Source organism: Elgaria multicarinata, chromosome 17, assembly GCF_023053635.1.
Source record: "Elgaria multicarinata webbii isolate HBS135686 ecotype San Diego chromosome 17, rElgMul1.1.pri, whole genome shotgun sequence".
NCBI classification, from domain to species: Eukaryota; Metazoa; Chordata; class Lepidosauria; order Squamata; family Anguidae; genus Elgaria; species Elgaria multicarinata.
Window position 1 is genome coordinate 17,689,142 of NC_086187.1, and position 11,948 is coordinate 17,701,089.

At 45.4% G+C, this 11,948-nt stretch overlaps 1 protein-coding gene across 1 annotated transcript in view; it reads left to right on the forward strand.

Annotated features, from left to right (window-relative positions):
- Nucleotides 1-11,948, forward strand: part of XYLT1 (xylosyltransferase 1) — a 202,236-nt gene that overhangs the window by 167,226 nt on the left and 23,062 nt on the right. Inside the window, exons 7-9 of the mRNA XM_063143471.1 lie at nucleotides 4,289-4,505; nucleotides 10,254-10,430; nucleotides 11,171-11,433. Coding sequence (XP_062999541.1) covers nucleotides 4,289-4,505; nucleotides 10,254-10,430; nucleotides 11,171-11,433 — 657 coding nt within the window. The remainder of the gene's footprint in view (nucleotides 1-4,288; nucleotides 4,506-10,253; nucleotides 10,431-11,170; nucleotides 11,434-11,948) is intronic.

Below are 11,948 nucleotides of genomic sequence, written 5' to 3' on the forward strand. Positions count from 1 at the left end.
AATCCTCCCCCTCTACACCCTGTGGTGTAGATGTGCCCTTAGCTCCAGCCTTAAGGATCAATGCTCAGGTATCATTCTCCCAAGACTCATGGCATCTTTTAACTATCCTCAATGGCTGATTCTTAGTAAACCAGGACTGGGCTGCAGTTAACCATGGCGTGATGACATCTGCATTGGATTACTGCCATGTGCTTTCCATGCGACTATCTTTGAATCTTTCGTTCATCATCTGAGGCCTTCCTCCGGGTGCATCCTCCCAGAGAGGCTGGGAAGACATCAACAAAGAAGAGGGCCTTCTTGGTAGTGTTATGGAACCATCTCCACAACACGGCCCACCTGGTGCCAAAACCATGCTGGCTGGGAAATGCTGGTAGTCGTAGGACTTTTTTCTGTCTAAACCTGCATAGGTTTAGTAACCTTCACCTTAATAACCTTAAAATGCATGTCCGTATGGAAAGAAAGACCACTGTGTTTACCTCTGGAAAATTACAGAAGTAGAGGTGCTAGAGAGTTATTCAGAGGTTGAAACCGAAAGATAAATAGAGATCAACTCAAATTTCTGTTGGTATTTTATTATGGGGTCATTCGGAGATTTGGTATTTGAAAAAAACAAATCTTATTTCCCCGTATTAATGTCTGCTGTTTTTGAAGATAACCCATCAACATCCTCATACCATGACACAATAGGGTTTTCCATAAAAGTTTTTTTTGGTGGGGGGACCTAAAACATTCACGTTTTGTGGTGTTGGATCAACCTTTTCCGTCTCAAACATGGAGCTGCTCAAACCATATGTGAAAAGTAACAATGACAAATGGTTTGTTAGTAAATACTTCCAACAAATCTGTTGCCTGTTAATCGCTAGGAAGGAAGAGAGAGAAAGAGAGAGAGAGAGAAACCTCTGTCAACCTTTTTAATTTGACGTGTCATTTAGACTTTATCACGGAACATTATAATGATTAATGTTAGAAGATGAATATTTAATCTCCAATGGACAGGGTAGATTTCATTTTCCTTGTTCTGTTCCTTTCACAGGAGGTACTTATCCGAGATAGAATTTCATTTTATTGTTATTATTTTCATTTCAAGTATTGCCAAGTTGCAATCAGCAATAATTAGCCTCGTGGGTGGTATTACTTGCTTTGAGCTGGAAACCGGACAGTCCCCAGAGAAGAATTTTGCTGACTTCTAGAGGTGGGAAAACCTTACCACCCAAGGGTCACATTACCCCATAGGTAACCTTCCAGAGGGCGCATTGCCTCATTGGCACACAGGGAGCTCTTTTCTAGGGGGTTGTGGTACGTAAGGAGGGGACGTTAGCCATTCTTTCCCCATCTCTGAGCCTACTCCATCCCCCCCAGCTGTAATTAAGCTTGAAAAAAGCCTCCCGTTGGCTCCAGTGGGAGGCTTTTTTTTTAAGCCAAACTATTGCGGTGGGTGGAGCCAAGGAGGGAGGCCGCAGCGTGGTCAGGGAGGCCATGCCAGCCCCATCCAGGCCATGGAATGCTGGTCCCTCAGAGCTTCTCTAAGCAACCTTCTTGGACCCATGGACCCATTTGGCAATTTGACCGACCATCCTGGGTACCGCCACAAAATGGCAGCCGGGGCAAAGGTCAAGTAACTTGCCTGAAATACTGAGTACAAAGTAGAGGTGGGGGCTGAGCCCCAACATGCTAAACAACTGCTTTGAACCCACAGTTTTCAGCACCTGGGAAACTATTTCACAGAAGTCCCAGGTACCTGTAAGGAAATACGTTTATTTATTTATTTATTTATTTATTTATTTATTTATTATGTATTTATTAAATTTATATATCGCCCCATAGCCAAAGCTCTCTGGGCAGTTTACAAAAGTTAAAAACAGTGAATATTAAAAAGTATACAAAATTTAAAACCATCACTTTTAATTAATTTTTCTTAAAGTGGGAGGGGAAGAAAGGTGTCCAGGGGCACATTGGCATCCACCAGAACCATGTTGCCTACCTCTACTCTAGAGGAGGATTTTACACACACAGTGGAACACCTAGCTGTACACATACTCTATCTGTGTTGAAAGAACTGCACGGGCAGCCTATTAGCTACAGAGCCATGTTCAAAATCTCAGTTAGCAGCAAGAAGCACTTTAAGCTAAAATATGTTGGCATTCCTGGGAGTGTTGGCCCCTCCCTTTAGCTCCGCCCACCTCTGCCTCTGGCCCCACCCATCACTGTATTGTGACCGCCAAAAGTTTCTCAGAAATTGAATTAACACCGGCGCTCTGTGGACAGAGACGAAGTGGAAAACCGAATGGTACTTTTTTGACCGTGTGGCTTGCGTCCGTCCGCCGCAAAGCCATCAAACTCCATTGAATGAGATCACGCTGCAATTAGAGCTTCGGCTGTGGGGCGGTATATAAATGTAATAAATAAATAAATAACTGAACTGTTTCATCCCAGGTACAGACTGGGTTACTGATTTTCTCTCTAAATTGGGACGCGTCTGACTAATCCCCTTGCAGTGAGACAAATCTTTTTTCATTCCGATACGTACCGCTGGCACTGATGTGGATCACAACGACGGAGAATTGCCGCTTGTTACTATGAGAAATGTAATAAAGGCATAGAAATGGTATTAATTAATTAATTAATTAATTAGCCCTATGTGGGGAAAGCAAGAGATACCATTCTGTCCGACAACGGGGCAGATAGTGAGAGCAAGAATTGCACACAGGCAGAAAGCATTAAGACATCAGAAGAGCCCTGCTGGATCAGACCAAGGGTCCATCTAGTCCAGCACTAAGTTCACACAGTGGCCAACCAGCTGTTGACCAGGAACCCACAAGCAGGACTCGAGTGCAACAGCATCCTCCCACCCATGTTCCCCAGCAACTGGTGTTTAGAGGCTTACTGCCTCTGATACTGGAGGTAGTACATAGCATTCTGGGGAATACTGGCTGGGGAACGCTAGGAGTTGAAGGACTTCTTTCTGTCTAAACATGCATAGCACTGCACCTTAAGTCCAGATCCAACCCACTGGTTCCAGGAAACAGGGACAATTGGACCATTTTTGCCCAGGCATGGGACAAAATGCATTGCATCATTTGCTGTCCAAGCATAATTCGCCTATGCTGCCTCTTCTCACCCTTTCCTTAAAATAATTAATTCAAATAGTATATTCAAAGTAAACATTCTTTTCAGAGGTTTTTCCTTCCACCCCAAATAATAGAAATAAATGATTGAGCTTTGGTGGGCATGAATATTTAATTTTGCAGAGAATTGCATAAATATTGCATTTGAAGATTCTAGAACCCGGCATTAAAATTGCAAGGCTTTTTCCATTATCCCGTTGTAATAGAATGTGAAATTAGAAGCTCGTCTATGGAAATCATGCAAAATAAAATTCTCGGCTTCTTATCTTGCTTTTGTCTTCTCGACATAATAAATACGCAGAGAGGTCTCTGTGTCTGGGTTTCGTATTTGTACTCCCGTTAATTAGATCCGTGACGTGGTTCGGTTGCTTTCTCGGCTATTTTGTTTTTCAAAGAAGTTCTAATCAAGGATAAAGTTGCTAATTGCGCCACAAAGTTTCATGGGAAACAAGGAGAGGTCGCAAAGGTGTTTAGTGCAAGGTGTTCTCTGTGTGTGTGTGTGTGTTACACATGTCGGGTGTTTCAATTTACCAACCCGGTTTTCTTGTACCTGCCCAGGTCCAACTCTTGACTGTTTTGTTCCTATTTTTACCTTTGGTGATGCCTTTTTTAAAATCCTGATAGCATGAGTGGCAAGATTTGTCATTCCTTGGCTTCCAGCCCTTATCCCTATCGAAAACATATCTCTGAGTTGGGGACTGGTGATGAATTCATCTTGTGTCTAGCAGGGCCGGCCCTGCCATGAGGCAAAGACAGGCGGCCTCCTCAGGAAGGAGATGCCAGGAGTGGAGGCAGCCACAGGTGTTATCCTGAGACCTGTAAGCTGCATTGTTTCCCTCAGGTGTGGTTGACTGGTAATGGAAGAGGTGCCATCTTGTCCTTCACCACAGGCATCAACTGACTTGGATCACCTCCGAGATTATATTTATAGGTCTTTCCCCCATGTTATTTATTTTCAGGGTAGAACCCTCCCAAGGTGAATAAATGAAATGATACAACAATGAAATGGCAAACATCAATGAAATAAATACCACTGAGAGCCAAAGTCCAGTCCACAAATATAAGAATGGAAATGAAAGCCACTTGTCTCTCAGATCTGGCTGTGATAACATTGGTTCAACTGGTGGTGTTGTTTTTTAACATTTCTTTTCCTGCCTTTCTAGGTTCATTAGAAAACAAGGACTGGATAGGCTCTTCTTGGAATGTGACACTCACATGTGGCGCCTCGGTGACCGGAAAATTCCAGAAGGTATCACCGTAGATGGCGGTTCAGACTGGTTCCTGCTCAACAGGAAGTTTGTGGAATATGTCACATTTTCAAATGATGACCTGGTGACCAAGATGAAGAGGTTCTACTCATACACGTTGCTTCCAGCTGAGGTGAGTAAACTTAAAGTCTCTCATGCACTCATATGCCACAGGGGGGTTTCCTGAACGGCCTGAATTACGCCTCTCAAGTGTTTATTGTCATGCATGGCTTCTTCCTTTGGCTGGGCTTTCGAAGCTGTGTCAGAGCAATCCTATGGCTCCAAGATGGCATTGATCAGAGCCCAGCTGTTGACCAGAAACCCACAAGCAAGACACGAGTGCAACAGAACCCTCCTGCCCATGTTCCCCAGCAACTGGTGTATGTAGGCATACTGCCTCTGATACTGGAGGTAGTGCATGGCCATCAGGACTTGTAGCCATGGGTAGCCTTCTCCAGGAATGTATCCAACCCCTTTTTCAAGCCATCTAAATGATGCCCATCACCACATCTTGAGGTGGTGAATTCCATAGTTTAACTATGCTCTTTGTGAAGATGTCCTTCCTTTTATCAGAGCTGAATTTCCCACCAATCAGCCTTGTGGGACGATCCTGGGTTCTGGTTTAATTTAAATTATATAGTGTCGAGAAAATGTGTGAATCTGGAAAAAGGTATTTATTGATTTAGAAGTTAATTTCCTGCTTAGTTACTTTAAGCTAAAATGTGTGGGGATTTTTGGCCCCGCCCCCTTTTGCCTTTGGCCCTGCCCACCATTGGAACGCAGCCCCTGAGAGTTTCTCTGAAATGGAATCCAGTCCTTGGGATGAAAGAGGTTCAACACCCCTGCTGTACCATTGTGTCGTAGGTCCCAGTTGTAGCTCCTGAAACTACAAAGATAAGAGTTTGAGCACTACCCGGTGAAATCCCAGATGTCTCAGGTTGGGGTCAGGCACAGAGACCAAAAAGGATCTTTTTGTGGTCCAAAGATCAGGCTCAGATGCTCTGCGTAGTAAATCTTTGTCCTTCGGTGTCCAGGAGACACCATCTTGGTTATGCACATTAACAATGTCTCTGTTTGCTTAATGTGCATTACTTATAACAACCACAGTTTATCTTTTCTTGACATAGAGTTTTGAGTCATCTTGGTGGGAAATTGATTTCTGCCCCCCTCCCTTTCTTAAGTGCCCACAGCTCTTTGATAAGGACAAGCGACCGTTTGATAAGATGCTAAAGCGTGACAATGAGAGGTCCTTATCCTATCTCTGTTCCGGTTTCCTAGGAACTCCGAGCATGGTTGTTTCCTAGTAGCAAGTGAGAGAACTATCATTAATAAATATATGAGAAAATCAGCTTTCTGTTCCTGACCGCCACTGCCTTCCTCCAAAATGGATGAGCTGTATCCACTGTTAGTCCTACTTAGAGCAGACCCATTGAAATGAATGGGTATTCAGTTCGCCTGAGATTGGATGCAACCCAATACATGTATTTCTCATATGAGAATGCTGTGCTGGAACAGTCTGAAGGCTGAGCTGATCCAGCAGGGTTCGTGTCCTGGGTAGGCATGGTTGGGCATCGGCTAAGGGCCCTCACCCCAGTGGGGGCCCACTGAAAAGAACCCCCTGGAGTCGCTCTTCCTCTTCACCACAGCAATCTGCTTGTCCACCCCCTGACACTCTGGTCCAGACAATGGAGGTGTTGAGAAGGAGCAGCATTAGATTTCACAGCGTCCTGGTTCACTGACACTCTCTCCATGTCAAGCAAGCAAATGGTAGCAATGAAGAGAAAGAAGAGGAGGAGCAAGAGCAGGTGGTGACAATGACCTTGAGAAGGTCAAGGTGTCCCAGATGCCTCCTGGAGGAAGCTCACAAGCGGGAGATGAAGTCAAGATCCTTCTCCCCCTGTTTGTCCCCAGCGACTGGCATTCAGTGGCATTTTACCTCTGGGGATTTTCATTTAGACACCAGAGCTAACAGCCCTACTATTAGCTCTGGACTGCTTTGGGGTCATGACCCACCGGTTGAAGACCACTGCTCTAACCTCTCTGGAACATAGAAGCAGTTGTAAACCATGGAATTACGATGGCCAGGGAGGGAAGACACACATTGGTTGCATGCTTCACAGCTCAAATAATACATGAGACTCCAATGGCCTCCATTAGCCCATTAAATCCAGGATCTAAAATTAATGTAGCTGCACCACCACTGAATGCATTTAGAAGATGCCCGCACTGATTGTCTGTATCCATCTACACACACGTATCTTCAACATTCTCCCTTTCGAATGCTGTTCCTTCTCACAGAAGAAAAAATGAAACGTGCCACCTTCTCTTTCTGCTCTGATCACCTCTTCCTGCAATGTCTTTGCAGAAGAGTTCTGTGTCAGTATAAAAGGACACAGGGCAGTGGGTAATTGGGTACGTTTTCCCTACCCCATCATTCCTCTCGCCTGAACGACGGCGCATGGTTTAACTAGGCGATTCAAGCATAAAATCCATATTCACTGAGCTGTCATTTAACATTAAAAGGGGGGCAACTGGATTATCTTGGGGGAGGGGAGGAGGTCAGCCATACTAATGCTATTCCATGTATTTATAGATCATCTTGGAATTGATTTCCCTCCCCCCCCTTTTTTTTTTAACCAAAGATGTCACTGCTCTTTAGAGTCAGGTTGTTGTTTTTGCTAGTAAATTTGATCGTGTCCCAGTTATTCTTTGCAGAAGATTTCCTTTGATCGGTGCATGTCCAGCTCCTTAAAAATGAAAAATGAACAAAGAGGGATTCTATTCTCACATGACCTGTTAACCTGGTGCATCGGCCCCGAGGACTGGCGCCACAGTTCTCAGCAAAATTCTATTCAGGAGAGGGCCGGGGAGGGGGGCTTACCTTCGTCACGCTGACTTATGGCAATGGCCATGTTTCTTCCGCACAATGGCCTCTAAGTTGAGCTGACGTCCAGGGCCTTGTGTGGAGAAACAATGGTGGCCAACATCAACAAAACATGGCCACCGAGGGTAGATTTCTGTCACGGCCCAGCTTCTGAGCTGATTGATTGATTGATTGCATTTAAACCCCGCCTTTTTTCCTCCAAGGAACTCAAGGTGGCTTACATAATCATCCTCCTCTCCATGGTATCCTCACAACAACAACCCTGTGAGGTGGGTTGGGCTGAGAGTCTGTGACTGGCCCAAAGTCACCCAGTGAGCTTCCATGCCCAAGTGGGGACTAGAACCCGGATCTCCCAACTCTCAGTCCAACATTCTAGCCACTACACCACACTCTGCTGTCCAGGTGCTGCGGTAGTCTTCATAGTTATATGTTCAGAAGTGCTCTGGAAGGGTCTCATCCTGTCTCTTGGACTGCCTGGGCCTTTGCAGTGTGGAGTTATCAAGGCAAAGCCTTAGTTGTCGAAGGCTTGTGTTGGTAGACCCTTGAATTCGATAGGCTTGGACCCTTCTAGATTACTTCTCTTCTGATTGAATTCTGACTATATAACTATGAAAACCACTGTGGTACAGACAATGGGCCTCAACAATGTCCACACTGGGCCCTGCTGGGATGCATGAGAATTAGGGTGGCCATGTGTCCTCCTCTACAGATAGTCTTAGGGTGACCCTATGAAAAGGAGGACAGGGCTCCTGTATCTTTAACAGCTGTATTGAAAAGGAAATTTCAGCAGGTGTCGTTTGTATATATGGAGAACCTGGTGAAATTTCCTCTTCATCACAGCAGTTAAAGCTGCAGGTGTCCTGCCCTCTGTTAAATCTGGTCACTCTAGTACAGCTGCTGCAGCTTTAACTGTTGCGATGAAGACGGAATTTCACCGGTTTCTCCATATATGCAAATGACACCTGCTGAAATCCCCTTCTCTATGCAACTGTTAAAGATACAGGAGCCCTGTCCTCCTTTTCATAGGGTCACCCTAGATAGTCTTCTATCGAAGAGCTGCCTGAAGACAGTCCTTTGTTTGGAAGCGTCTTCCATTTGAAGGGCTGAGCAGTCCAAATCCAGCTTGAAGATAAAAAAAATAATAAATCCTAAGAAGGGAGAGGAGAGCAGGGTTTTGAAGTTGCCCATCATCAGCACCTGGACAGCAGGCTGAGCAAGGCAGACAAGTCACCTGGTCACCAGCATCCCCATTAGGGTGACCCAAGAGTGGAAATGCAGCATGCAAAGAGGATGCTGATTTACATACAATTTGCATGTGCCGGTTTCTATGTATGGATGCAAATTTAGAAATAATCATTACAAGTTAAACAGAAATACAGCATATCTCTCCATCGTTTGGAAGGATGTAGCCAGGTGATCTGTTCCTACCTGTTGAGTTTGCTCTTCACATGCTGATGGGCAGTAGCTCCATCTGGTTCTTTACATTTAAACTGGGATTGGACAGGACAGTCCTTTAAATATAGGACTGCCATCTGTAAAGAGGGGGGCTCCCGGCCACCCTATCACCACTAGGGATACTTGTCTTTAAAATCAAATTGTAGGAATTCTTTCTAAAAGTGCCTCTCTCCATGCGGAACAACATATGCATTTTTTTTTACACTAACCTGTCCCCTTTTCTTTTCTATTTTTGGGGGGTTAATGCATTTTCTCTCTTCTTTTGGGGGGAGTGGGGTGATGGTGATGGATCAACGGCCACCCTGCCAAGAATGCCCATGGTGCCGCTGGGCCTGTCAGTCCTCATTACGCAGGATTTCCGTAGCAGCTGGAATTGCAGCGATATAATTAGCAAAGGCCCAATCAGAATTCCTGACTGCCTCCAATTGGCAGATAAAGGTTGAAGCGTTTTGGAAATAATTGCAGGAGACAGATTGTCCCTCTTATTGCCTTAGGGTTCAGCCACCGATTTCAGCGTGTTGCAACTTCCAAGGAAAGCAATGGTGCCATTGCTAGACAAAGGGGACTTGGCTTGAGAGGGTGTGTGTGTGTGTTTTACTATTTCCCTACCAATAGGGAAATTCAGTGGGAGGCTTGGTCTAGCCTGTCTCACCGCACTGGGAAATTTGTCAGCAGCAGCAAAGAGAGCCTTGACCCTAGCAGACTAGAGAGTCGTGTTAAAAGCAAACCATTGGGCAACGGAAATAAATAGCGTGCCCTCCTTTTCATGTGGCTCCTTTTCAGTGTCAATATTGTAAAGCAGTTGTCATGTTCTAGACACTTCAAATGCAATCCTTTCTTTCTTTCATTCATTTTTATACTGCCCAACAGCCAGGACTCTCTGGGCAGGTCACAATTAAAACCGTAAAATACAACAAGTTGGAACATAATATAAAGCTTTAAAGGTTAAACTACCATGTAAAACCAAAAATAAGTTACAGCCCAGGGAAAGCCTGTATGAAAAGAGCTGTTTTCAGGAAGCGTTTAAAGGATGTTACATTTTCCACCTCCCAAAGCACACGAGGGTAGGTTTTCCAGACGGTGGATGCTGCTATAAGCTATCTAGTATCCAAAAATGGTTGTTCCGGTCTATCTGGTATGTGTGTGTGTGTGTGTGTGTGTGTGTGTGTATGTGTTTGTTTGGATCTAATCCAAATTCCAGCTCACATGTTCAAAAACCAAAAAAGAATAAGAGGTTTTGTTAAAAATAAATACAATATATCATGATGTAGTGATGGCCACCAGTTTGGATGGCTTTAAAAGGAGGTGGTGGATAAATTCCTGGAGAAGAAGGCTATCAATGGCTACTAGTCCTGTTGGCTATGTGCTACCTCCAGTATCCGAAGCAGTAAGCCTATGTACACCAGTTGCTGCATGGTAGGGTGTTGTTGTACATGGAATAGAAGAGAGTGTCGTCTTGTTCTTTGCCTCAAACAGCAAAATGTATCACGCCAGCCCTGTTAGGGAGGGCGTACCAAAACATTGCGGGTTTTGTTTTTGCAGTCTTTCTTCCACACCGTCTTGGAGAACAGCCCTCACTGTGACTCCATGGTGGACAACAACCTGCGGATCACGAATTGGAACCGCAAGCTGGGATGCAAATGTCAGTACAAGAACATCGTGGACTGGTGTGGCTGTTCACCGAACGACTTCAAGCCAACCGATTTCCACCGGTTCCAGGTGAGTTATTATTGCCTGTTCAGGCACCCACCATGGAGGTCCTTCTCAAGGCGCAAGAAGGGACATTTAGGAAGCTACCTTATAGAGAGTCAGACCATTGGTTCATTTAGCTCAGCCTTGCCCTAAAATTCCCATCATTCCTGACCGTTGGCTGTGTTTTTCTGGAGATGATGGGAAATGCAGTACAAAACATCTGGGGCCTTAGCTAGACCTAAGGTTTATCCCGGGATTGTCCCAGGGTCATCCCTGCCTGCTCCCAGGATCCCCTGTGTGTCATTTACATGAACAGGGATGACCCCAGGACGCTCCCGGGATAAACCTTAGGTCTAGCTAAGGCCTGGGAGGCTGACTTACGCCAATATTGTCTACACCAGGGGAAGGCAACTTGATGGTCTCCAGATTTTGGAACATAATTCCCATAACCATAGAATCATAGAATTGTTGTGTTGGAAGGGACCGCAAGGGTCATCTAGCCCAACCCTCTGCAATGTGCAGGAAAAAACAGTTCCACCATGCATGAGAGGTGGCTGTCCAGCCTCTTCTTAAAAACCTCCAGAGATGGAGAACCCACAACCTCCCTAGGTAGATTGTTCCACTGTTGTACAGATCTTACCAAGACAACTCCAACTCCCATAGGCTGGGGCTAGCATTACAGCCCCACTCATTTGGATGATGTTTAAGATTCAACCATAAGAAGTCAGTCCAGGTACACCATTTCCCCCTTTTTAACGTTGACACAGCAAACGGCGAGACCCACTTTCTTTGCCCGCAAGTTTGAAGCGGTGGTGAATCAGGAAATTATTGGCCAGTTGGATTACTACCTGTACGGCAACTACCCGTCCGGCACTCCAGGCCTTCGATCGTACTGGGAGAATGTTTACGATGAACCAGACGGCATCCACAGCACCAGTGACATTGCACTGACCATGTACCACGCATTTTCTCGATTGGGTTTGAGAAGAGCAGAAACTTCATTCCACACCAATGGTGACAACAGCTGTCGGTAAGTTCAAACATCCATTTCCTTTTGATCTACAGTCTACAGGCCAGTGTAGACTGAGGGTCTGAGCCACATTGAGCTTCAGATTCACCCATTACCTCTGCCATGTTATGCTCCTTTGAGCACATCCGTCTCACTCCAATACTGGGATTCACTGGCCTTGAGCAGAATTCGCTGGCTTTGAGCGAAATTCGCTGGCTTTGAATGGAAAGTGCCTAAGCAGCAGAGCACGGCAAGTTACAGTGAGTTTTTGTTGATTATTCGTTCAGTCGCTTCCGACTCTTCGTGACTTCATAGACCAGCCCACGCCAGAGCTTTCTGTCGGCCGTCGCCACCCCTAGCTCCCCCAAGGTCAAGTCTGTCACCTCCAGAATCTCATCCATCCATCTTGCCCTCGGTCGGCCCCTCTTCCTTTTGCCTTCCACTTTCCCTAGCATCAGCCTCTTCTCCAGGGTGTCCTGTCTTCTCATTATGTGGCCAAAGTACTTCAGTTTTGCCTTTAATACCATTCCCTCAAG